At 41.4% G+C, this 21,397-nt stretch overlaps 1 protein-coding gene across 4 annotated transcripts in view; it reads right to left on the reverse strand.

Moving 5' to 3' along the window:
• The window catches only part of KCNT2 (potassium sodium-activated channel subfamily T member 2), a 1,626,062-nt gene that overhangs the window by 56,226 nt on the left and 1,548,439 nt on the right, over nt 1-21,397 (reverse strand). For all 4 annotated transcript variants that reach the window (XM_075322033.1, XM_075322031.1, XM_075322032.1 and 1 more), the window contains one exon: nt 1,645-1,729. In XM_075322033.1, the coding sequence (XP_075178148.1) occupies nt 1,645-1,729 (85 nt within the window). The remainder of the gene's footprint in view (nt 1-1,644; nt 1,730-21,397) is intronic.

Here is a 21,397-nt window from a genome sequence, read left to right on the forward strand (position 1 = left end):
AGATCTGGCCAAGGTTACAAAACAATTTCTGCAATACTCAAGGTTCCTAAGAGCATAGCAGCCACCTCCATAATCCTTAAATGGAAGAAGTTTGGGACCACCAGAACTCTTCCTAGACCTGGCCATCCAGCCAAACTGAACAATCATGGGAGAAGAGCATTATTGAGAGCGCTAAAGAAGAACCTCAAGATCACTGTGGCTGAGCTCCAGAGATGCAGTAGGGAGATGGGAGAAAGTTCCACAAAGTCAACTATCACTGCAGTCCTCCACCAGTCAGTCCTTTATGGCAGAGTGACCCAATGGAAGCTTCTCCTCAGTGCAAGACATATGAAAACCTGCATAGAGTTTGCAAAAAACGCATGAAGGACTCCCAGACTATGAGAAATAAGATTCTCTGGTCTGAGATGAAGATAGAACTTTTTGCTGATAATTCTAAGTGGTATGTGTATAGAAAACCAGGCACTGCTCATCACCTGCCCAATACAATCCCAACAGTGAAACATGGTGGTGACAGCATCATGCAATGGGGTGTTTTTCGGCGTCAGAGACAGGACGACTGGTTGAAATTGAAAGAAAGATGAATGTGACCAATTACAGAGAGATCTTGGAAGGAAACCTCTTCCAGAGTGCTCTGGACTTCAGATTTGGCAGAAGGTTCACCTTCCAACAAGAGAATGACCCTAAGCACACAGCTAAAATACCAAAGGAGTGGCTTCAGAACAGCTCTGTGACCATTCTTGACTGGCCCAGCCAGAGCCCTGACCTAAACTCAATTGAGCATCTCTGGAGAGACCTAAAAATAGCTGTCCAACAATGTTCACCATCCAACCTGACAGAACTGGAGAGGATCTGCAAGGAAGAATGGCAGAGGATCCACAAATCCAGGTGTGCAAATCTTGTTGCATCATTCTTAAGAAGACTCATGGCTGTACTAGCTCAAAAGGTGCTTCTACTCAATACTGAGCAAAGGGTCTGAATACTTATGACCACGTGATATTTCAGTTTTTCTTCATTAATAAATTTTCAAAAATGTCTACATTTCTGTTTATTTTTCTGTCAAGATGGGGAGCAGAGTGTTCATTAATGAGAAAAAATGAAGTTTTTTGATTTTACCAAATGGCTGCAATGGAATAAAGAGTGAAAAATTTAAAGGGGTCTGAATACTTTCCGTACCCACTGTAGATAGATAGATAGATAGATAGATAGATAGAGGGCTAGATAGATAGATAGATAGATAGAGGGCTAGATAGATAAATATGGAAGATAGATGTCTAGATAGACAGAGACACTATATACTGAAAGCATGTTATACATGTACACAGGGCTTCTCCTGTCTACAGTACATCCTTAACTTGAATCCTTCTTTAGTGTATCTACAATCTCTCTTCTTCTTAATGATCGGATGGCCCCTTACTTCTCTAGTGCTCATGCAACAAAATGCGGGATTCTTTTGTTATTGAGTTTACGTCTTAGTGACAAGCAATGATTACTACAAGACTCATAGAAGTGAGAATGAACCTGCCCGAGTGTAATGCTGGCTCTTACAGACTGTGAATGCGGACACTATGGTACAGATCACTGAGGGAAGTGTTGCATGAATAAAAAAAATATATTGGATGAGATCTCAGAGTTGAGTTGACTTACACGACATCATTCAGTTCCAGTCTGGTGTCTGGGGAAGGATTGATGAGGATGTAGGACAGGGTGTTCTGTTGATCATTCATTTCATCTAGAGAAGAAAACAAAAGGCAAGATTATACCTAGAAATACTGTGTGATTTCACTAAATACCATGGAAAAACAATAGTTTTAAGGAACAAAGATAAATGGTAAAAATATGATAAAAGCCCCATAACAATATGGAGGATTTCGGTAATTTATTTTTGGTATTCATATAGATTAATTACAACAAAATTTAATCTATCACACCAAATAAAAATGATTGAAATAAGTTTAGAATTAGGGATGATCGAATACTTTAATTATTCGGCTTCGCGAATATGCGACAAATAAGTCGCCGCTATGCGAATATTTGATGCACAATGTAAGTCTATGAAAAGCCCGAATAGCTCCGAATAGTTGTTATTCGGGTTTCCCATGCACTTACATTGCACATCAAATATTCGCGAATAGTGGAATAGCGGCGACCTATTCGGAAAATATTTGCAAAGCCGAATATTTGAGGTATTCGATCATCCCTATTTAGAATTAATATTTTAGATTACTATTGACAAAATTATTGACAAAATCTAATCTATGATAGGAATCAGAATGTTTTATTCTCGCAATTGCGTCTGAAAAATGCTCAAACCCCTAATTCCTCAATTTATTGGACCCTCCTTACAACCTACTTATATATAGCAGGAGTGCATGACATTCTTGTAAAAAGATGGGAAATAAACGGAATTATAAGTAAAAGACCTTAGATATTTTTATATATTTCCACAGATGGGGGCAATAAACTGATAAGTTGCCGCTCCATAGAGCCACTGTAATTCCTACACTTCAAAACAAGAAATAAAAATCATGTTCCTGAATACAGATGAATGTGTAAATTTTGGCTTGTAATTCAATGAAAAAAAAGGGTGAGGTTTAGTTTCATGGATGGAGTTTTCATTTAACAGCAGTAGATGCAGTGCTCAGAGAGAGATATAGCATGCACTGGAGCATGCTGCTACTTTCAAGGATTTTAAATCCATTTTTTTCATTTCCACAATACTGATATACATAGTTCTGTATTCACTCCATGTTAAAGGAAATTCATCAGAAGACTGGCTGTAGTACCCAGCGTTGTCTGGGATAGTATCTGTCACTCTGTCTCTCTTCCTCTCTCCCAGTCTCTACCTGTCTCTCTATCTATGTCTGTCTCTCTCTGTCTGTATCTGTCTGTCTCTTTCTATCTGACTGTCTCTTTCCCTTTCTGTCTCTGTATTTTTTGTCTATCTGTGTCTATCTCTCTCTCTCTCTTTGTTTCTCTGTCTGTCCCTTTCTTGGTCTGTCTCTGTCTGTCTGTCTCTGTGTGTCTGTCTGTCTCTGTGTGTGTGTCTGTCTCTGTGTGTGTGTGTCTTTCTCTTTGTCTGTATCTTTCCCTGTCTGTCTCTTTCTTTGTCTGTCTCTTTCCCTATCTTTCTGTCTGTATCTTTCCACATCTGTCTCTTTCCCTGTCTGTCTGCCTTTTTCCCTGTCTGTCTTTGCTTGTCTCTGTCTCTTTCCCTGTCTGCCTCTGTCTGTCTTTCTCTTTCCCTGCCTGCCTCTGTCTGTCTTTTTTCCTGTTTACCTATGTCTGTCTCTTTCCCTGTCTGTCTCTTTCCCTGTCTGTCTGTCTCTTTCCCTGTCTGTCTTTCTCTGTCTCTGTCTCTTTCCCTGTATGTCTCTTTTCCTGTCTGTCTCTGTCTCCTTCCATGTCTGTCTGTCTCTATGTCTGTCTGTCCCTGTTTGTGCCTATGTCTTTCTGTGCCTATGTCTGTCTGTCTCTATGCTTGTCTGTCTCTGTGACTGTCAGCCTGCCTCTTTCTGTCTGTGTCTGTCTGATTGCCTGTGTCTGTCTGACTGGCTGTGTCTCTCCATAGAAATCACATTACCTCACACAAACTTCTTATACTAAGAATGTCCTTAGTTCCTATAGCATCCAATCATAGCTCCTATTAATGACCTGTAGTTCCCAGCTCCATAGACTTTAATTGAGGCAGGTTTGTTAGAGAGTAACTGTAAAATTTTCCTATCGAAACATAGTCTATGACGTTCCCTGGGTCACATGGACTAGCCCATAGTTGTCACGGGATTGGATGACAGGATAGGGACACCTAGGCTGATCCTCATAGTGTGGACTCAGTGCTGTCCCTTAGCTCAGAGGTACGCTTGATGGTAGCAAGGTCTGAGTCACCAGCGTGACCCTTAAGGCCACTTTACACGCAGAGATAAATCTTTGGCAGATCTATGGTTGCAGTGAAATCATGGACATATTGTTCAATTTGTACACAGCCACAAACCTGGCACTGATTATCCATAATTTCACTGCAACCACAGATCTGCTGCAGATTTATCTCTGTGTGTAAAGTGGCCTTAACTCTTGTGTAATGACACTCCCTCTCCTCCACCCAAGGGGTGAGCTGAGACCATAGTCACAAAGCCTACAACTAAACAGAACAAGAGGAAAAACAAAACTCGAAGACACGGAAATCAAACACAAAGGAGTGACTATACATGCACAGGGGAAAATAACATAAAAGAGAGGAAGTAAACAGACCCCGGAAAACTTCCACACCACACAATAAGCACACCACAGATCAAAAAAATTGGATCACCATAATAAGACCGGGATTGTTGCACAAACTGGAGCTATCATTGGCACTGAGTAGCAGGATCCAGAATCTTATATAGGAAAGAGACTGCGGCAATTGGTAATTAGCAACCTGAGCTGCTAGCAGAGTTCCCCAGGCCAGCAGGAATGAACTCCTCCAGGACTAAGGAACAATGCACGTGAAACAGCCGATGCCCAGGTCTGGCTGAACAACTATATAGCAGGTTGCCTGTAAGGCTCTGCAGTGTGAACAGAGCCCGCCGTCACCATGGCACCTAATGAGTCAGGAACCCAACATTGCATGACAATAGTGGGAATGGCTAGTACAGGGATAGAGGACAGTTTTCCTGTCAGAAATATAGATAGGGCTCAGTGTGTGACAGAGATAGTAGAGAATGGGTAGAGATGCAGAAGAAACTAGATGCTAAGCTGCAAGAAACTCTACTCAGTGTAAGGCTGAGCTGGAAAGTGGAAATCCGAGGGGGAGTGGATTGATGGCACGTTTGTGCAGAGACTGGAGAGAGAAAGAGTGTAGAGAGATAGTTGAAGATATTCTATGGTAGAGCACATCAGCTAGAAGATGACCAGGATGCTGTGTGTGGTGTGTGTGGTGGAGGCTGATGGCCTTCATGTCAGAGAAGGTAAGGCCTGGGTGAAAAGATCAATCAGTTCTCTGAGAAAGACTCTGAATTGGAGGTTGAGGCTTACACCTTAGCTTTGTCTCTGGCCCATGGAAGGACTAAGTAACTGGAGGTCTTGTGGGCTAGGTACAGGTCCCAATCCAGCCAGAGGTCCAGACACTTGGGGGAGATACCAAACGCCAAGGAGAATCCCTCATCATCTGAGCAGAATGGATTGCGGATGTTGTTTGGAATACAAAGAGGAGAGAAGAGTGTGTATGGGTGCAGTTGACTACACCTGGAGTGGCGATGTACTTTGCCTGCAGGAAGGGCTATAGTTTCAAGGTAGAGTAGAACACCTGAGATAAAGTATATATCAACGCAGGCTCAGTCTATTGCAATCCCAGACTGCAGCCTGGAAATGTTGTCCAGTTTCTCAAAGAAGGCGGTCAATGAGGGTGGATTATGGTGGTGGTCTCCAGGTTGAGAACACAGAATTGCTTGTAAAAAAATGATTTCTGTGTTTTGTGTTTACTTACTGGGTTAGTAGTTGATGTATCTGATGCCTCTCCATTACCTACACCATGTCTTGATGCCAGATGACACTACACAGCTGACATAAACCCCAACTACCATTTCCCTGATTGCCACCACACAAGGGCAATCAGGAAGAGTCATTATTCTCATGAAGCTCCATCGTAGTCCATGTTCCCTGAATGCAGATCCAGTAACTGTAAATAGTTGTAAAGTACAGTTATCCACTGGCATCGGGTAGTGACTACTACTCCCATCAGAGCCGCCAGCTCAATGTAACGCTGGGTGAGGTCCGTCGGCTCTAATGAAAGTTGTTGTCACATGAAGCCTTTGAACAGCTGTACTTTACTGCTATTCACATTCACCTTACATCATTAACTCAATGACGTCACCATGAGAAATTCCAGTTCTTGTGCTGACCAAAAGTGACTTATGGAGCCTCAGTCTCTGAAAAAGGCTCCATAGGTTGGGGTACCAATTCGGGGTACCTCATGGGACCTGTATACCATGAATTAGGTTGGAGCTTTGTGGATTTTTTTTAAATTATAAATTGGTGAATGATGGATGTTGGGGGTAGTATTTAAATTCACAGCTGACATCAACTACCAAAAATATTACTGTAAGTGCCACCCCCTCCAGGCAATTGGGAAGAGCTGTGGCAAAGCCTCAGAATTGGTGCTACTAATTGATGTGCTAATTCTCTGGTGGCTGGAGGTTGCTACTTTTAAGCTGGGAATGGACAATTACTCATGGGCTTTCCTAGCCGGGTAATACCAGCATGCAGATATCTACTTTATCTTGGCTGGTTATCAAAAATGAAAGGGACCCCAAGTCATTAAATACAAGGCTAAATACAACCTTGTACAACAATGCATATATGCCTGCTGTAATCTAAGATCTCCCTCCTACTAGATTAAAGCCTGCTTTACACGGTACGACCGATTGTGCGATTTCACAATCGATCGTACCCGCCCCCGTCCTTTTTGCGTCACGGGCAAATCGCTGCCCGTGTCGCACAAAGTTAGTAACCCCCGTCACACATACTTACCTCTCGTGCGACCTCGCTGTTGGCGGCGAACGTCCACTTCCTGGAGTGGGAGGGACGTTCGGCGTCACAGCGACGTCACACGGGCGCCGGCCAATAGAAGTGGAGGGGCGGAGATGAGCGGGACGTAAACATCCCGCCCACCTCCTTCCTTCCACATAGAGACGGCGGTGGCCGCGGGAGGCAGGTGAGCTGATCATCGTTCCCGTGGTGTCACACGGAGCGACGTGTGCTACCACGGAAACGATGGTCAACTAAAGTAACCGATATTATGGAACCTAACGAGCAGTACCCGACTCACGATTTATGAGCGATACTGCGTCGCTAGGAGGTGTCACACAGGCCGGCATCGCCAGCGATGCCGGATGTGCGTCACAAAATCCGTGACCCCGACGATCTATCGCACGATAGATTGCCTGGTGTAAAGCAGGCTTTAGTCTCCCTGAACTGCTTCCAGAAGAGAGTGTGCTGTGCAATGTGACCCTGGGTCTCATATAGAACCTGATAATTCAATGCAGCTGGGCAATCACCATAATGCCAGTAGCCAGCATGGTTCTGGCATTATTGTGTATGGCAAGCAATCCCCGAATGTTATTGGCTATCTAACATTTGAAAAACATGAGGGCCGTGGACTTGAGCTTTTGCTCAAGCACCCATGATTCTTGATTGTGTAATGAGCGTGCCTGAGCTCCCTGATGCTCGATCGAGTATCGAGCAGTGGTGAACACGCTCGAACATCACCAATCATGATGCATCACAGTGCACAGGAATTAAATTCTGTTCTTAGTTCCTTAGTTTTCACAAAGAGAGAGGCAGCAGCACTATGGAAGACTTTATATAACTGTTCTGAGCGGTGTTGGTGTTAAAGGTTTACTCCGGGATGATAAAAAATTAGTTTACTGTACCTACCATCATAAACTACTGTATAAAGATGAGATGCAGGGTGCATTCCTATTTTCCTTACATTATCAGTAATTTAGTGTGACACTTCATCTGCCATTTTTGCTACCTCTTCCTCTGGGAAGTTATATCACACATCAGCGGGTCTGCTCCCTTATTAGTAATGGCCAGTTACATGTTAGTAGCTGCTTTTGACCAAGAACAGGGGGCATAGAAATCTTAGTAAAATCTTTCTGTGTCTCCCTCTGCTTGTTTCTCACACTTCTCTTCACTCCATCTCTTTGTACTAGGAGTATAATAGGAGGTGTAACCTGACATCTCACTGTGATAGCAGTCAGTATTTCCTGAGCTGTTTTTTCAGAGTAGTTGGTGAGTTTGAGAGGCAGGAGGAGGGAAACTAGTGGCTCAAAAATTGGAGAAAGAAACAAAATTCTCTGATAAGTTGTGACAAAGTTTTTTTATTTACTTGTACTATTGCTTCATGCAAAGTTTTCTCACAGTCCAGTTCCTATTTAAAACTTTAAGGATGATGATTCTGGTTAAGAGACATGTCCAGGCTGGGAACTGTATAAAAATAATAATAATTTAGATGTAAAAATACAGTCACAATACAATAACCTAAATAATTCACAAGTCCGTTTTACACATTTTCTTCAGTAAGTTTTTTTATGCATTTTTAGAAGAGATAAGACGAAGGAAATCAGGTGACATGCTGTGCTTATCACCATTCAACCCGAATAATTTAATCCATGTCCTTATTAAGATTGCTGGGTACAGATGAACAAGTTTTGGAGGTCACAGCCCCCTTCCTCAGGACATATAGCAGTGACAAGGATAATCAGTTATCAGGAGAGATAAGCCAGTATAAATACCCCTGGGCATAGACGTCATAGGACCTCCCTTCATTTCAAATGTTGGCGGGATCCTTATCAGTGCTCAAATGTTCTTATGGATAAAATATCGGACTAAAAAACGATGAAGTCTAATAAGATTTCAAAAAAAATCATAAAGTGTAATGAGATACGACCTCCGAAACACGTTGACCTGTACCCAGCAATCTTAATAAAGACATGGATTAAATTATTCGGTCTGAATGGTGATAAGCGCGGCGTGACACCTGGTTTCCTTTATCCTTCTCCTTCTGAACACTTTGGGGCTGCAGCTTTTTTTACATTGACATTACGTGATTATAGGAGTTGTGATTGACAAGCCCTATAGATGAGTTTACTTAACTTTATTATTACGCATCTGGTAAGACCCTATTTGCGCTACTTTTTTCACAGCTTCTACATTCCTGATTTGTATGCATTTTTGTAAGAACCACATAAAGTGGTTAATAAAAAAAGTTATAATGCAAAGATACACTCCTCTTTTGTGTTTTGGAGCTACTCCTAGATGTGGCTCATAAATACTGATCCAAAACTGACCTTATATCAGAAATATGAATAAATCCTTATCATAACATAATTTGCATATGATTTACATAAATCATTTTTCATTATTAATTTTCTAAATGCTCCTTGCTTTAGTTTACCCTTTACCAAAACAAACATCCATCAAATGGGTGCCTAATATATATAAATATTTGATCTATATCAAGGACTATACCTTTTTCTTATTTTTTCTACTTTTGATATACAGTTACTGTACACAGGAAAGAACTGCACTCAGATCCCTATAAAAATGTGTTATTGGCTAATGTTAGGTAAAGGACAGGGCAAGAAAAGTGGAATAAATGGTTAATAGCATAATTGAAGTCTGAGTTTTACAACCGTGAATGTTATTACCTGTGGTAGCACTAGCCAATTTTCTAAAATAACTCTCCCACATGTTGTTTACTCTGCGGTGAATAATTCCTAATCTATATTTATGCTAGGCAGGATGGATTTCATATTACAGAAGCCCTGAGGTTAGTTGGTAAAAAATAGACAAAATGAGATAGAATTGATAGGCTTTTTGTCATAGTGAGTGAGGAAAAAACTGGAGTTGAAGGCAAAATGCGCCAGTAAATGACTAAAGCTGAATATAAAATGAGAAATGTTCACGTATGAATGATTGTGTAGGGAAGCTTTTCTCGGGTTTATTTTGACTGTCCTTTGCATATTAAATTACAAATTATGACATATTTAGTGACAAACAAAAGCAACATAAACAAGTACAATGTAAAATATATACAATTATCAAACATAAAGGAATTAAATATATGTTCCCACATTGTGGATTTGCTCTGGACACTCTCCACTGTATCAACAGATAAGTGTTAATTCCACACAAAATATTTTGCATATGGACTAGCCAATTTTTTTCTAAAGAGAAAGAAAGAAAAAGAAATGAAGAAACTCTGCTGTTGATTCCTTTGGTCCTAGGAGGGCATTTATGCCAGTTTGCATGCATCCCATGCGTCCGTGTGACAAGCATAGTTTTCATTATGGCAGCAGCTGCTGCCCTAAGAAGGATGATGCCATGACTCTGGTATTGTAGACTTTGTCTGTGACCTGACTTCTATTCCCCTAAGCAAAAACCTCCCTACACCTTATTAACCCTACCCCATGACTGTGAATAAAAACACTGACAACTTTAGATAAATTGGCCACAGCAGCTTTTTTATTTGACAACATAAAACATTTGAAGTTAAACCAAAATAGTTGAAGTCTTCAAAGCTTAAAAAAATTGATTGGTGATTTATCCACAAGAATAAAAAATCCCCCCTTGCCCTGAACTAAACTTACTCCCAGCCATAACCCACAAGCTCAGGAGCACCATAAAACAGAAGGGGCGTTGTATTCCAAGAAAAACTAAGAGAAACCTAACATAAATTGCCATTGTCCCCTCAAAAGCACCAGACAACCTTTCAAGCTCCAAACAGTTAAGGTATATATATATATTAAAGACTCTTTGGTGCCCCTGAGGCTTCAGTCGCCATAGAGGTACTGCATCTCAGCCAGATGCGTAGTATCCCATATCTGGGTATGGAGGGGGTCACAAACTGGTATAGTCAAAACACAGACACTCTCACTCTGCAACACCTCATCAGACCATGGTAAGGGCCTGGTGAGTCCAAGGCCAGGCTGGGGGGTGGAGTCTAGTTAGTGGAGGCACACTGTAGGAAGTCAGCCAGTCAGGAGGAGCAGTGGAGGAGAGAAGACCTGTGGTCTGGAGCTTCTGCTGTTCGGCACAGATGCCCGACAGAAAGGGTCCTAGTCCTAGAGCCCAAGGGAGCGACCATACTCTCGTGGCCTCATTCCACATACAATGTACCAAAGCGGAGGGAGTTGGTCGCAGAAGGGGATCGGCCCCTCAACTAGTGGAGAACTTCAAGACTCAGCTAGCTAACCAGAGGCGGAGGTTACTTCAATTGCCGAAGCCAAATCCACACACAACCAGTGAAAAGGTGACCACATAGGGCAAAAGGGATAGAGCCTCACACCACCCAAGAGGGCCTGCAGACACCAGCTCGGGGCTCTGTGTGTGCAGGCGCGGGACAGGTGGGAGAGGTTAGTGCAGAAAGATGACCAGGAAAAGGACATAGCAGGGTGTACCGGGTTGTGCCTCCAAACTATGCGGGATCAGCTGGAGCCCATCACAGCAGGACCCGGCACTCCGAAGGCAGCATTTGTCTGGACGTGCTAACCTGCGCCCCACCATTACAGACTACTACTCCCAACAGCCCTGGGGCCCATCTCTACCTGTGGAGAGCTATTCCATCTGTGCTGCGTCACCAACGACCCCAGGGAGAACTGAACAGCAGCGGCGGCACCTATCTTGCCGCATACCACAGATGGCGTCACAACATCTTCCCTGTAAATAATCCCCACCATCAACGTCAGCCATTTATTTAAGTGAAATCACCGTGGTCACAGAATCGGGTCCTGTCACCGTGACATCCACTGAGCAGCACAGAGCCGGCCCGGTGACGAGTAATCCCAGACCCCGGTGCGGACGTGTCAAATCCACAATACCAAAATATAATCAACTTTGGGGATCCCAGAAGGGCGCCAGCCACCATGACCTGGAACTTTTAAATAAGGAGGGTGGATGGAATCTTGGATAACACTACTACAAGGGGAGGTGGAGGTGGTGTATTATGCAGATTTACTACAAAATTCCATCCAGGACTTGCCTCTCACATGCCCAGAAATCAGACCATATATAGAAAAATCCCATATCATGGGGTGTATATACTGAGATCACACTGGATTATAATAAACGTTATAACAGTCTCCACACAGGCAGATGACAGAGAAACCTGTAAATAGAAGAGGTAAAAAAAATAACACACATCCCTAAATAGCCCACACAATAAAAGGTATACTACCTAATTGTGGGGTGAGGCGCCCAAACAGACCCGACTTGCAAGTTTCGGTTTCCAACTTTCAATTTTAATTATGCCTTGATACAATTTTTTTTTTGTTTGCTGAGTTCTATACATTGCTAATTCTCAGGTCTTCAGTGCTGCTGCTTCTGTCATTGTGCTGCATGCAGTTACAGATTCGTATATGTGTTTCAGTGCAAGTAAGTCTTCTGCTGCTGCAACTATCCATGCCGGCCGGTTCCTATGATATCTGCTGTCACTGCTGCAGGCATTCACGTCGGCCTCCTACCACAATATCTAATGCTGCACGTATCCATATTGACCGTTGCTGCCCCATCTATCCACCATCCATGCATCCTAGCCAAATCCATGACAATGGCTGCTGCTGCCATTTCTACAACCAGATACTATATTGTATTTGTGGCACCGGCTGCTGAGAGAAACAAAAATCTATCTTGTTGCTTGTTTTATGGGTCAGTTTATGGAAAACTTGACAGGATGCAATGTCAGCTGGATCTGGTCATTTCTAACTATGCAAAGCTTATTGGAAATGTCACTTCTTAAAATGTCATGAAAAAGCTTGATAATGGTGAACACAATACAATTTCTTATTGCATAAACTGTTAAAAAAATGATTTAGAGAGTGAGGACGAAAGCACCTTTTTAAAAAGGCCATTCTCCACAGGGTTGAAGGCTGCACTCCGGGACATTCATAATGAGCTGTTACTGTCAGATAGTGATTGCGATACAAAAGATAACGGGAGCAATTTAAATCTATATACGTCAATCAGACTGCAAAAATTATCCTATACGAGTAAAGACGACAAAAAATAAACTTCATATGGCTTATACCTAATATTGATAAGGCTACTATTGACAAAAACGCAATTATAAAAAATCTGAGGGGTCAGATCTAGAATTTAAAATTCCTTATCTTAGTTTAGCTGAATAAAATCTGAAATAAATGGGAGATACAAAATGAACAGTAGATAGCAAAAAAAATCAAAAAATAAAAAGAGAATATGGTGTAATTCTTTAAACAGAGAAACAATTTCATTACAAGTAGTTATTCTAAATAATAGTAATGGAGAGTTAGCAATCACAAAAGTCAGAATTACTAAATGGATTCTAAGGGTACCTTCACACTTAGCGATGCAGCAGCGATCCGACCAGCGATCTGACCTGGTCAGGATCGCTGCTGCATCGCTACATGGTCGCTGGTGAGCTGTCAAACAGGCAGATCTCACCAGCGACCAGTGAACAGCCCCCAGCCAGCAGCGACGTGCAAGCGACGCTGCGCTTGCACGGAGCCGCCGTCTGGAAGCTGCGGAGACTGGTAACTAAGGTAAACATCGGGTATGGTTACCCGATGTTTACATTAGTTACCAGTGTGAGCAGGGAGCAGGGAGCCGCGCACACTGAGCGCTGGCTCCTTGCTCTCCTAGCTACAGTACACATCGGGTTAATTAACCCGATGTGTAATGCAGCTACATGTGCAGAGAGCAGGGAGCCGCGCACACTGCTTAGCGCTGGCTCCTTGCTCTCCTAGCTGCTGTACACATCGGGTTAATTAACCCGATGTGTACAGCAGCTACATGTGCAGAGAGCCGGAGCCGGCACTGGCAGCGTGAGAGCTGCAGAGGCTGGTAACTAAGGTAAATATCGGGTAACCACCTTGGTTACCCGATGTTTATCTTGGATACAGCTTACCTCAGCTGTCAGACGCCGGCTCCTGCTCCCTGCTCGCTTCATTTGTCGCTCTCTTGCTGTCACACACAGCGATCTGTGTGTCACAGCAGGAGAGCGGCTTTGAAGAAAACGAACCAGGGCTGTGTGTAACGAGCAGCGATCTCGCAGCAGGGGCCAGATCGCTGTTCATTGTCACACACAGCGAGATCGCTAATGAGGTCACTGCTGCGTCACAAAAAGCGTGACTCAGCAGCGATCTCGGCAGCGAGCTCGCTGTGTGTGAAGCACCCCTAAAGGTCTACTTATATCAGTCAGGAGAGAGTCAGTGATGAAGTCTGTGCTCTTAAAACCTCAACTAATATACTCAGTTGGCGTAAAGTAAATGTTCTCCATGCTAAGGTAAATATACTCAATGTGAATGGGGCGCCCCTGCCATATACTCATGCATAAAATGACTAAGGGCAGTATCTGAAATGATTGCCTTATATGGCAATGACTAAGGACTGTATCTGAAATAATTGCCTTAAAAGAAAATGACTAAGGACTGCATCTGAAATGCATATGCTTTTTCTATGGTAGTGGAAGGATTTTTTCTATGTGGATTTTAATAAGTCAGAAAATAAAGTATTTTAAAGAATCCTTTTGCTGGAATCTCACTTTCTTTTGGAATCTGCAGTACTATAAGTCTTGGTTTAGTTGGTTTCATTATCCTGCAGGTGAGCTGACCATCACTTTCTATTTAAGAATTATAAGTGTGTCCACCCAAATCCTGTCCATCGCCATTAACTTGAGAATGGCGGCAGCTATAGGCATAGAAGTGGTGTCTAGGTATAGTAAAGTAGCCATGCTATGCAATGAAACCACCTAAAGTGCCACCTGGTAAAAGACAATGGAGTTAGCATTTTTATCTCGAAAACACAACGAGATAGAGAAAAAAAGTGAATTACAAAATTCAAAATTCAGCCTAGTGTTTTCATGTTAAAAAAAACTTTTTGGGGGAGAAATGGCTATATCTGGGAGCGCGCGTAGATCACAAACTACATATCAGCATGCTAATGTTATGCCAATCAATTGCTGTTAGGGTCAGCAAAATGTTGCCATTAATAATGAGCCAGTTTCGAAAAATATTCGGATTCGCGATACTCGTAATGATTACTGTCTAAGACTCGTGAATGCACTCCAAATAGTGTGTGCAATGCAAGTTCATGGGGAATACTTACAATGTAACGAGTAACCCGAATGCTGTTCTATTTGTGCGAGTAGCGAATAGTGCAGAATTCGGGTTACTCGTTACATTGCGAGTATTCCCCATTGACTTGCATTGCACACACTATTCGGAACAAATACGCGAGTATTAGACAGTACTCGTTACAAATATCGTGAATCCGAGTATTTCAAAACTTGCTCATTATTAATTGTCATGTATTAAAAGAGGTATATATTTGAAGGACAAAAGGGACGTAACACTACATATTTCCAAACCAATAGGGTGGCCTTATCTGAGATATGCCATTAGAAATAAAAATACAGTTAAAAAAAAAAAATAAATAGTTTAAAAAATAAACATAAAAGTTCAAATCACCACCCTTCTCCCCTATTAATATTAAAAATTACAACATACACATATTTGGTATCACTGCATTCATAAATGTCCGATATATCAAAATATAAAATAAATTAATCTGATCAGTAAGTGGCTTAACGACAAAAGTGATCAAGATGCCAGAATTGCGCTTTTTCATTGTATTCAATGACAAATTTTCATTGTGTACTGTATATAATGATAATATACTGTATATTCAGATATTTTTATTTTTATTAAATATTTATGAAAAATATAAATTATTTACCCCTCGAAATAAACAATTTTATAAGAAATACAAAAGCTCACTCCAGTTGCTTCCAATAACCAGAACACCTTCTAATACTGATTTAAGGGATGTTTTTCTGTAAAAACTATTGTGCTATCTAGCTTCTGCTTTTTAGCGCATTAAAAATGAAGAAAAGGAAATTGTAATCTCTCCCCCCTTTCATTATTTACAGATTACTAAACATCTATTTTATTGCTGCAGTTATTCAATTTATTAATATTTGGAGTATTTGTCCAATGTATTAGAGCTTTCTTTTCCTGTCTCTATTGCTGATTTGTGAGCACAAAAAAGCTTAGTAAACATCCTATAATTGTAGCCATTCCTTTCTTTCATTGGGGTTTTAGTCACTTCAGGTAAACTAGGTAATACACTGTAGATATAATGATTCAAAGAACCTGTCTTAGAATAGAGAAATGAGCATGACAGTCAGATGGAACATAAGAGAACACATTTCTAGATTACATTTTTCAAATAAAAGTCTATTTTACACAGCTCCAGAGGACATTTCATTTAGCATTGTACATTAGTGCCTGTTTAGCTATTAAAAACCAATTCATGAACTAACAATAAACATTTCTTGCATTGATGTGCTTTCAGATGCATATTGGAAACTAGTACTGGACTCTGCAATGTGTGGAGATTTTTATGTGTTATGTGCTGGAGCACTTGCCAGTGTTAATCTATAGGCTTGTTGGTTCACCACATCATGGCTTCTGTTGTTCTTTACAATGCCCATTTCACAATAACAACTCTAGAGGGACAGAATTATAGAAGGACAATTTGTTGGACAGATGGCACCGAAGGAGAATGACATGATAAAAATCACTGAGATCTTTAGAAACATTTCATTTTTCATTTGCATAGCTATATGCTGAAAATAATACATGTCAAAGGAAGTTTTCCTGTCTGTTAGGCCAGGGTCACACTAGAGTACAGCATCCAATATGAGAACATCGGCTGCGACATGCTAAAGACACTCGGCTCAATCTCTTCTCTGAAAATGAGCCAAGTGTAATTCTACTGTGTTATTAATCTCTCTCGAGAATCAGATCACAGGGGAAGAGAAGAAACGAGAAATTAATCTCTCCATCTCTTCCATTGCCTGTCTCTGTGTACATTCGAGTGCAGTCCAATGTTTAACTCACACCCATAAACACATCTGAGGGCGTGTGATCCGAGACACACTGAATTTTTTCTCAGTCCTATTGGAGCTGAGGAAAAACTTGCAGATCTGACCTGCATCATTGACTAACATTGGTCAGAGTACAATGCAATGTTTTCTCACATTACATTCCTACATAAAATATGCCAGTGTGAGCGAACCCTATGTAATAAAACCTCCCTTTTATGCAAAGATAAATAGTTCTATATAGCAATACAATTACGATATGTTACTAACTAAGTTCTTTCTATTGAACTAAATTACTTCTGCTTTCTAAAAGCTACAGTGCCTTGCGAAAGTATTCAGCCCCCTTGAATTTTTCAACCTTTTCCTACATTTCACGCTTCAAACATAAAGATAAAAATTGTAATGTTATAGTAAAGAATCAACAACAAGTGGGACACAATTGTGAAGTTGAACGAAATTTATTGCTTACTTTAAACTTTTGTAAAAAAATAAATAATTGAAAGTTGGGGCGTGCAATATTATTCGTCCCCTTTAAGTTAATATTTTGTAGCGCCACCTTTTGCTGCGATTACAGCATAATTCGCTTGGGGTATATGTCTATCAGTTTTGGACATTGAGAGACTGAAATTCTTGCCCATCCTTCCTTTGCAAACAGCTCGAGCTGAGTGAGGTTGGATGAAGAGCGTTTGTGAACAGCAGTTTTCAGCTCTTTCCACAGATTCTTTATTGATTCAGGTCTGGACTTTGACTTGGCCATTCTAGCACATGGATACGTTTATTTGTGAACCATTCCATTGTAGATTTTGCTTTATGTTTGGGATCATTATCTTATTGGAATACAAATCTCCATCCTAGTCTCAGTTCTTTTGCAGACTTCAACAGGTTTTCTTCAGGAATGGTCCTGTGTTTGGCTGCAAACATTTTCCCATTAATTTTAACCATCTTCCCTGTCCCTGCTGAAGAAAAGCAGGCCCAAACCATGATGCTGCCATCACCATGTTTGACAGTGGGGATGGTGTGTTCAGGGTGATAAGGTGTGTTGCTTTTACGCCAAACATATCGTTCAGCATTGTGCCCAAATAGTTTGATTTTGGTTTCATCTGACCAGAGCACCTTCCTCCACATGTTTGGTGTTTCTCCCAGGTGGCTTGTGGCAAACTTTAAACAACACTTTTTATGGATATCTTTGAGAAATGGCTTTCTTCTTGCCACTCTTCCTTAAAGGCCAGATTTGTGCAGTGTATGACTGATTGTTGTCTTATGGACAGACTCTCCCACCTCAGCTGTAGATCTCTGCAGTTCATCCAGAGTGATCATGGGCCTTTTGTCTGCATCTCTGATCAGTCTTCTCCTTGTTTGAGATGAAAGTTTGGATGGACGGCCAGGTCTTGGTAGATTTGCAGTGGTATGATACTCCTTCCATTTCAATATGATCACTTGCACAGTGCTCCTTGGGATGTTAAAAGTTTTGGAAATCTTTTTTGTAACCAAATTCAGCTTGAAACATCTCCACAACAGTATCACGGACCAGCCTGTTGTGTCCCTTGGTCTTCATGATGCTATCTGCACTTGAAGGCCTAAGCCACACGGTGAGATAAACAGTGTGAGTGGAGTGCGATAAAACATCGCATTCCACTCGGACCAATTCTAGCCTGTGTGTCAGCACACATGAGCGATTATTTTCTCAGCCCTAATCGGACTGAGAAAACAATCGCAGCATGCTGCGATTGTAAGCTGAGACTCTTTCTCTTGCACCCATTCAAGTGAATGGGGCGAGAGAAAAATCGCACTGCACTCGCGGTACACCAGTGTACTGCCAGTGCAGTGCGAGAATGGCAATAGCCGGCTACGCAGGAGAGAGGGAGAGAAATCCCTCCCTTCCCTCCTGAGTACCGGCCCGCCCCCCACAGCTGAGGTCTGCTTGCACGAACGGACCTCAGTTGCAAGGACACACGCATGACACTCGGCTCTGCTGTACTGCCAGTGTGAGCCGAGTGTCATGCAAGGGGATTGCAGTAGTCCCCGTGTGGCCCCAGCCTAAACAGAACACTGAAACTATCACAGAGCAAGTGCAATTATATGGAGACTTTATTATACATAGGTGGCTTATATTTATCATCATCAGTCATTTAGGACAACATTGGATAATTCAGAGATCCTCAATGAACTTCTGGAGAGAGTTTGCTGCACTGAAAGTAAAGGGGATGAATAATATTGCACGCCCCAATTTTCAGTTATTTATTTTTTACAAAAGTTTAAAGTAAGCAATACATTTCGTTCAACTTCACAATTGTGTCCCACTTGTTGTTGATTCTTCACCATAACATTACATTTTTTATCTTTAAATTTGAAGCCTGAAATGTGGGAAAAGGTTGAAAAATTCAAGGGAGCCAAATACGTTCGCAAAGCACTGTTTATTCATTTTCATTTTTTTCATATTCATTTTTTAAAGGTGTTAATTGGTGTAAAGGTTAAGACTCAAGGCTGCTTTACACCAGAAGATCTATTGTGCGATAGATCGTCGGGGTCACGGTTTTTGTGACGCACATCCGGCATCGCTTGCGATGCCGACCTGTGTGAAACTTCCTAGCGACGCAGTATCGCTTACAAATCATGAGTCGTGTACTGCTCGTTAGGTTTCATAATATCGTTTAATTTAGTTGTTCATCGTTCCCAGGGTAGCACACGCCGCTCCGTGTGACACTCCGGGAACGATGAACATCGCTTACCTGCGTCCCGCGGCTCTTGCCGGCTATGTGGAAGGAAGGAGGTGGGAGGGATGTTTACGTCCCGCTCATCTCCGCCCCTCCGATTCTATTGGCCAGCGGCCGTGTGACATTGCTGTGACGCCGAACGTCCCTCCCACTCCAGGAAGTGGACGTTCGCCGCCCACAGTGAGGTCGGACGGGAGGTAAGTACGTGTGACGGGGGGTTACCGACTTTGTGCGCCACGGGCAGCGATTTGTCCGTGATGCAAAAAGGACGGGGGCGGGTACGATCGATCGTGAAATTGCACAATCGGTCGTACCGCCGTGTAAAGTAGCCTTCAGTGTGGTTCAAAAAAGATTTTCTAAGCCAATCTTAACCAACCATGCCACGAACTGTTCCCATAAAGTTAGAAGTATATAATTGACCAAAATGTCTTTGTATGCCAAAAAAATAAGATTTCTCTTCATTGGAGCTAAGAGGCCAGGGCTACCCCTTGAACAAACATTCCCATAGTATTATCTCTCCTTCACAATACATTAAAGTTGGTGTAATACAATATGAAATAAAAATTTCCCAGAATTTGCCAAACCCAGAATCATCCATTCGATGGATTTTTTTTATATTAACTACTAGCAAATGGCTTCATATTGAAAGCAGCTCAAAAGATTGAACCTGATGCTTCTATTAAGCATTTCACAGTTTACTAACAATAAAGCGATTAAAGGATATTTAATAAAAATTTAGCATGTACATGGTAAGATCATTTTTTACAAGGATTTTGCAGGTGGAGATCTTTGTAATAATGCAAGATACAGTAATATAACCATACCACCCTGAAAAAGCCAGTTCTAACCTTCAATGTGGGTATTTGCTCTTCTATCCCCTTTATGCTGATTTTTTTTTATTATCAAAGTTTTTTGAAAACATTGCCAACTGTCATGGTGGCGTTTGGCTCTGTTCATATTACAGATTATGAAACTTCGCTTGATGGTTTCTCTGATGTCTGGTATCAACAAAGGCAAACTCAGGCATTCACCTGCTGTGTGGTGACTCATATGCAGGCTAGCAAGAGTTAATCTCTTCTAGTTTGCTTGTTAGGTTCCTTTAATCACATGCGGTGGAGAAGCCAATCACATCTGCTCCCATCTATTTAAACTGGAGGAAATCTTCTACCCACGACAGCTAGAGGTTTATGTTTTCCAAATTATATCTACAGTATATCTGTGACTTTCATTACACTTCTGTCCCATCCCTCCCTGAGGGAAGGGGAGGAGGAAACAGATCAGGAGTCAGGACTGGTTAGGGCCAGGAAGGAGACTCAGGCATCCTCACCATTAGTGGTATCCCTGATAGGGATAACAGAGTTCCCCCAAGCTTGAGGAGCAGCTTAGGGGCCCTGGTTCCCAACTGCCCCAGAGTGTTTGTATCAGCAACGTCATTCAGGTAAAAAAGTAACATCTCCAGAGAAGAATCTCTGTGAACGCCCTCTTGATGACAGGGAAATTAGCATATTAGGTACCCTGAACATTAAAAGACTATATCTCCTCAATAAAATGGAGAAATAAAAACAATTAAAACTATATTTTAGTGAGGTCTTCAGCGACATTATCATGACATAGTCAGATTAACATGCAAAAAGTGGAGAAAGGACCTCTTTAAGTACTGTATGAATTGATAGGCTTTCAATGCAAGCGACTATTACAACTACAATATTACTAAAATGTTTCTATAGACATAAAACAACAAATGTCAAAAATAAGCAGACACATAAAGAATATATTTATCTTTCAAAATACTGCAGAAAGGTTTTATGTTCAAAATTAAAGAAATATAATTTACAGTCATATAGCTTTAATTGAGAGGAAAACTATACTAAAGTGAAAAGGAAAATATGTATCTTTGCATTTCATGCTCAGACATGCGCTGGGCATACTAATGCGGTAGAGAGATTTAAAGAATAGTAAAAACCCCAGGAAATGTTTTATATGCATCAAACAGTAAGAGGTACAGCCGAGCATACAATGCAGGGTTTTATGAGCGAAGCATTGCTACAAATAACTGCGGAAAGAATTGTATATGTGGGTAGAGCACGGCTAAGAGAAAGCCATATTTATCACCTAATCACTTGTTTTATTTGCCGCCTTGTAGCAAAACTGTTTGTCTTCCTTTTTAATAAAGTGCAGTGTAGTTTATTTATCACTATGGAACATAGAGATATTTCCTCATGCTAAAATGCTTTTATAATGTAAAAAACACTATTAACTTGCAAACAATGAAAAAATAATGAAA

Source organism: Anomaloglossus baeobatrachus, chromosome 8 (genome assembly GCF_048569485.1).
Source record: "Anomaloglossus baeobatrachus isolate aAnoBae1 chromosome 8, aAnoBae1.hap1, whole genome shotgun sequence".
Taxonomy (NCBI): domain Eukaryota; kingdom Metazoa; phylum Chordata; class Amphibia; order Anura; family Aromobatidae; genus Anomaloglossus; species Anomaloglossus baeobatrachus.